The sequence below is a fragment of the Ramularia collo-cygni genome (genome assembly GCF_900074925.1).
Source record: "Ramularia collo-cygni strain URUG2 genome assembly, contig: RCC_scaffold09, whole genome shotgun sequence".
NCBI classification, from domain to species: Eukaryota; Fungi; Ascomycota; class Dothideomycetes; order Mycosphaerellales; family Mycosphaerellaceae; genus Ramularia; species Ramularia collo-cygni.
The window spans coordinates 343,738-349,737 of record NW_019716263.1 but is presented as its reverse complement, the minus strand read 5'-3'; the positions used below and the strand labels follow the sequence as shown (position 1 = coordinate 349,737).

Genomic DNA, 6,000 nt, shown 5'->3' with positions numbered 1-6,000 from the left:
TGAACGAAACCCGGTTTTGTCAACTCGAGGGCCCAATTTCATGTCCATGTCTGTGCGCCTTTGTTGTTGGTCTGGACGATCAAACTGGGGGAAATGAATGGGCGAGAATTGCATGATTCCACCTCCAACAAGAGGAGTGCATGCTGCAATGCCCCGTTGCAGACGACGCAGCGTGCTGGTGTCACGCTGCTGGGAGGATTGTGCTCCGGGGATGGTGAGATAAGATAGACCAGGACGTGCTATAGGTAGGCAGGCATGAATCGTGCGCGTAGTGTCAAACATCACCCGTAGACGATGAAAAGGCTATGGATGGRTGTGAAATAAAAATATCACCTCCCCGCCGATCGACCTGATGTGCTCCTGCTGTGGGTGTGGGTGCAAAGAGGCCGTTCAGCTCGCTCGGCACCTCCGACATCATCGTCAATCCTCGCTCCGCCTCATTTTTCCACTCTGCTCGCGCGCTTGCTGCCCAACCTGACGGAGGCTGAACCGCGGAAGTGAGAAGCTGGCCAGCCAAAGTGTGGAAAATGTCCATGTCCATGCCGACTCTACACGATCGATAGCAGAGCCGGTCTGCTTCTGGACCCCATTCATCGGGGCAATCAGTCAATCAATCCATTCCAGGAAGGAAGATGCCCGCCTTGCCTTCGCCCTCGCCGCCGACGGTCCATTCCCGCGCCGCGCCTGCTCGATCCACCCGACCTTCCACAGCCACGCCGACGTATTCCRCCCCGAAGACCTCCCAGGGACGCGCAGCGGGATCCACTACCACGCCGGCGGGATTGCGGAGCGCCAAGGTTCGCGGTAGCGGGGAGCGAGAAGGTGGGCAGGGACAGACACAGATCAATGGACATGGCAATGCAAGAGCGGGACGGMGAGAATCGGTGGCAGGATCCAGCACAGGCACAGGTACAGGCACATCGCTCGTACGGCGGGAGAGGGAGAGCGAAAAGCAGCCCAGCAAAGATGGCACTGCGCAGAGACACGCGAAGGAGGTCGAGGGATTGAAGGATTATGTACGTGAGGTGCCGGGCGAGTGAGACGAGACGAGACGATACGACACGAGACATGCTAACATGTGTCACCCACAGCAACTGGGTCAAATCCTCGGCCGGGGAGCATTTGGCAGCGTCTACTGCGCCCTCAACTGGTCGACGGGCGAGACAGTGGCCATCAAGCAGATCCTCTTCTCCCATCTCCCCAAAAGCGAGCTCAATGTCATCATGCAGGAAATCGACCTGCTGAAGAACCTACACCATCCGAATATCGTCAAATACCATGGTTTTGTCAAATCCGCCGACAGTTTGTACATCATCCTCGAGTACTGCGAACAGGGCTCGCTCCATCAGATTTGCAAAAACTTTGGCAAGTTTCCCGAAAACCTCGTGGCGTTGTACATTGCACAGGTTCTGCATGGCCTCCTCTTCCTCCACGAACAGGGAGTCATCCATCGCGATATCAAAGGCGCCAACATCCTCACCACCAAGGAAGGCCTGGTGAAATTGGCCGACTTTGGTGTGGCGACCCACTCCACTCCATCGGGACAGGGCGCTTCGGATGGAACCGTCGTGGGAACACCCTACTGGATGGCGCCTGAAGTGATTGAACTGGCGGGTGCCACCACCGCTTCCGACATCTGGTCACTGGGATGTACCGTGATTGAACTCTTGGATGGAAAACCACCCTACCACAAATTCGCTCCTATGCCGGCACTGTTTCGAATTGTAAATGACGACCACCCACCCCTCCCAGAAGGTGCCAGTCCGACGGTGCGAGATTTCTTGATGCAATGTTTTCAAAAAGATCCCAATTTGAGGGTCAGTGCGAAGAAGCTTCTACGCCATCCATGGATCGCTGGTGCCGTCAAAAAGGGTGCAAGGGAGAAGAAGGAAGAGGTGGGAGTGGAGTATGATCAAGCTGTCAAGAGTGTACAGCAATGGAATGAGGCGCTCAAGGCCAGTCCGCCGCGAACGACGGAAGCCAGTGCAGGTGGTAGTCGGAGAATCTCCACCAAGCCTACATCCCGTCCATCCTCCAGACACGATGCCAAATCCGGTGCGGCGAATCTCAGACCTGGCTCGAGGAGTTCCGCAAGTGGAACTCTTGGCAAGTCGGGCGGACGGAGTACACCCGTCACTGCGGCACTGGGCAAGCCTACTGCTCCACCAACACCAAAGCCTGCTTTTCGACTGGGACAAAGGCGATCTCTGGCTGCACAAGCACAAGAGTCTTTTCAATCTCCCATCGACGTGGAAAGAGGAGACAACTGGGATTCCGACTTTGAGTCACTGGCTGCGGGAGTAGATGGGCTCGGATTGAAGATTCCCGAACATCTTCGCCCGCAGGATCACTTCAAAGGCGCTCTTAGTTCGGAGAAGTTGAAGCAGTATGCCAACTTTGATTCCATTCCGGAAATGGATGGAAAGGTGGAAGAGTGGGATGAGGAGTTTGAAGGTGATTTGACCGTCCGCTCCCCGTTGGAGATATCAAGAGGTGATGGTCTGCAAACGGTGAGACCTTTCTATCCACCTAAAACTACAGAGGATGAAATCAGACATCAACCACCGCCCAGAGCTGCGAGACGACCATCTTCAAGTGCTGAAGACGAGGATTACACTCACGGGCGGAAGAACTCGCAACCCAGGACACAGATCCTCAAGCCTGCTGGGAAGCCTACTGGACCTCCAGCCCAGCCTGCAAAGTCTGTGAGCCACCCCACATCATTTGGCCGGGATCGTTTCCGCGAGGAAGATGATGAAGACTACTCGGATCTCGTCCCCAACGACGAAGTCGCTTTTCTCGAAAAGGTCGCTGGATTCTCTCCCAATCGACAGTATCGGCCGGGCGATTTGCAATCCATTCAGACCAAAATCGGTGGAAGCATGTCACGGAGAAGAACACATACACCGACACAGATGGTTCATGATGCGGCGGCCATGCGAAGGACTAGGAGCTCTCTTGAGATTCAAAAGTATGCCGAAGACGAAGATGACGAGGACTTTACAGAATTGCTTTTTGATGAACAACCGCCACAAGTTCAAGTCGTTTCGAGATCACCAAAGTACGCGACGTCTATGGGGAGTGAGTCGGCAAGTTCAGGGAGAGGGACTCTTAAGCTGAGCAATTCAATATCTTGGGGTGACGATGAAGATGACGACGACGATCCCTTTGCGGCACTTGAAGAAGAACTGGACGAGGTGGATCTGGAGTCGAATGTCGCTCGAGATAAGCATGCTCGACTTTGTGGTGTGGTGGAGGAGCTGGTGACAGATCTCAAATTAGGCCAACACGAGGATGTCCTTGCAGAGATTGTGGAGCAACTTCTCCAAATCCTGGCAGAATCACCCGACGTCAAGAGTGTGATTGTCAGCAGTCATGGAATGCTCCCAATCCTGGAGATTCTGGAGACAGCTTCACGTCCACACATCATCTTCCGCTTGCTGAGGATTGTCAATTGTATTCTGATCGACAACATCGAGGTTCAGGAAAATCTATGCTTCGTCGGTGGAATTCCTATCATCACCAAGTTTGCACACAAGAAGTTCGCCAGCGATATCCGTCTGGAAGCTGCGGCGTTTGTAAGGATGATGTATCAAACTCCGACACTCACATTGCAAATGTTTGTCAGCTGCGGTGGACTGAATGTCTTGGTGGAGTTTCTCGAAGAGGACTATGATAGCGACGCTGGACGTGAACTGGTCTTGGTGGGAGTCAACGGCATCTGGAGTGTTTTCGAAATGCAAGGACCCACGCCCAAGAATGATTTCTGCCGCATCTTCTCCCGTAGTGCAGTTCTCTATCCTCTATCGCTGGTGCTGAATCGGGTCTTGGATGAGGAAGACACCGAAGCCAGCGAGATCATCCAAGGCAGAATTGTCAACATCTTTCTACTCTTCTCTCAAGCGGAGAACCATGTCAAGGAGACGGTGGCAGATCGGATGGTTCTCAAACGTGTGCTCAAGGACCTCCGGAGAATGTCTCCTCAACACCAAATCACCATGCTCAAGTTCATCAAAAATCTCAGCATGCTGGCCACCACGTTGGATGCCCTCCAAAACAGCAACGCGATTGAAGTCTTGACCGACTTGTTACAGTCTTCCCTCCAAGCCAATACAAGAATTCCAACAGTGTACTTTCGCGACATCTCCAATCAGGTCCTCAACACCATGTTCAATCTCTGCCGATTGTCGAAAGAACGGCAAGAGGATGCTGCATTATCAGGAGTCATCCCGCTCCTCCAGCGTATCGTCCAGACCGAAAGACCTCTCAAGGAATTCGCCCTCCCTATTCTCTGCGACATGGCGCATTCTGGGAAAGTCGGTCGAAAAGTTCTCTGGCAATGTAGAGGTCTTTCCTTTTATGTCGGCCTACTAGCAGATCAATACTGGGCTGTCACGGCGCTGGATGCAATCTTCATCTGGTTGCAAGAAGAAACTGCCAAAGTCGAAGAACACCTCCTCGCTTCTACATCCTCCAACAAGGAAGGGAAAGTCAGCGGTTTCGCAGAGGCAGTCGTCCGCTGCTTTAATGAAAGCAAAGCCGACGCCTTTGAAAATTTGCTGGAACCTCTGCAGAAGTTACTGCGCCTGAGTCCAGCCATCGCAGCCAGTCTGGCAAGCAAAAGTCTCTTTGAACGAAGCGCCGTCAAATTGCATTCCAAAAAAGCTCTGGTGAGATTGAATTTGCTGCGAGTCATTCGTTCCATCTGCGAATCCAYCGAACTGCAAGGAAATGACAATGGATCTTTACTTGAAGAGTATGGACTCTTACACGCGGTCATGGATCTCGCGAAGAGTGATCCCGCAATTCTGGTGCGGGAAATGGCGAATGAACTCGTCAAAAGCAGCGAGTATGCCACTGCTGCTGCTGCCGCCGCGGCTGCCATTTCCGCCTCCAACAATTCCCACTCCAGATCTAGCAGCTCTTATAGTGGTAATGGCGGGGGCGGAGCAGGACGAGCCGCGAATATGGGCTTGAGGAGGAGTTCGAGTAGTACTTTGGCGAGTCCGATTTTGGGGGTCCCTCTGGCGGCCGGCTTCACTCCTGCGGGGACGACGCCGAATTCCATTTCCAACAGTACTAATCCTACGAATGGATTGGGATTGGGAGGCAGGGGATATTTCGACCTGGTGCCGAATTTGGGAAGTGCCGTTAGTGCCGCGGCGAGGGAGAGGACTAGTCCGTATAGGAATTCTGGGGCTGTGGTGAGGCCTGGGAGTCGGGATAGTAGTTCGGGGAGCACGGCGAGTTCTGCGGGTATCGGGGTCAGTTGGGGCGCGAGTGGAAGTAGGAGGGAGAGTATGCGGGCTTCTACTTTGCAGCAACAGCAACAACAGGGTTTACAAGTGCAGCAAACTCCTATGACTACGACGACGACGGGTGGGAGGAGACCTGGGAGTAGTCGATTGAGTCTTGCTCCTTCTACTACGACTTCTGATGGGAGTGGTGGTGGGGAGTATGGAGTGGGGAAGAGATCTAGCGGGAGAGGAGGAGGAGGAGGGTCGGGTGATGGTACTCCTACGCATGCTCCCATTCATGGGGCGAGGAGTGCTGGGGCATCTCAACCGCAGCAGCAGCAGGGGGGAATGGTATTGCAGAGGAAAAGGAGAGGTGGGGAGGGGAGTGTACGATGAAGGGACTGACTGATTGAAGGAAAGTGAGATGGTGGAAGAAAGGGAAGCGAGAGGGGGAGTGGGAGGAGAATTTATTTTGTTGCTGTTCACAATCTCTTTGATTGATTGATTGATTGACTGTGAGGGATTTTGTCTTTTGAGCGGAGCGGAGCGGGAGTTTCGGTTTTTCTTTTCGGATAAGCTTGCAAGCATGGGAGGTTGTCTTTTCGTTTTTTCCATTTTTCATTTTGGTCTTGTGGATATGTAAATTATCATCTCCATCTATTGGGACAGAACAGGACAGAATGGAACAGGACAGCATAGGACAGACAGACGGAATAAAGGATAGCAGGGGATGGATAGCAGAGCAGAGTAGAATGGAACAGAA

General features: G+C 53.1%; 1 protein-coding gene; it reads left to right on the top strand.

Moving 5' to 3' along the window:
• Positions 1-632: 632 nt before the first annotated feature.
• Positions 633-5,633, top strand: RCC_06216 (related to Cytokinesis protein sepH; the record flags this gene model as incomplete). XM_023771478.1 has 2 exons in its annotated part: positions 633-1,016; positions 1,092-5,633. The coding sequence occupies 2 exons, from the start codon at positions 633-635 to the stop codon at positions 5,631-5,633; spliced, it is 4,926 nt and encodes a 1,641-aa protein (XP_023627246.1).
• Between the last annotated feature and the right edge of the window lie 367 nt (positions 5,634-6,000).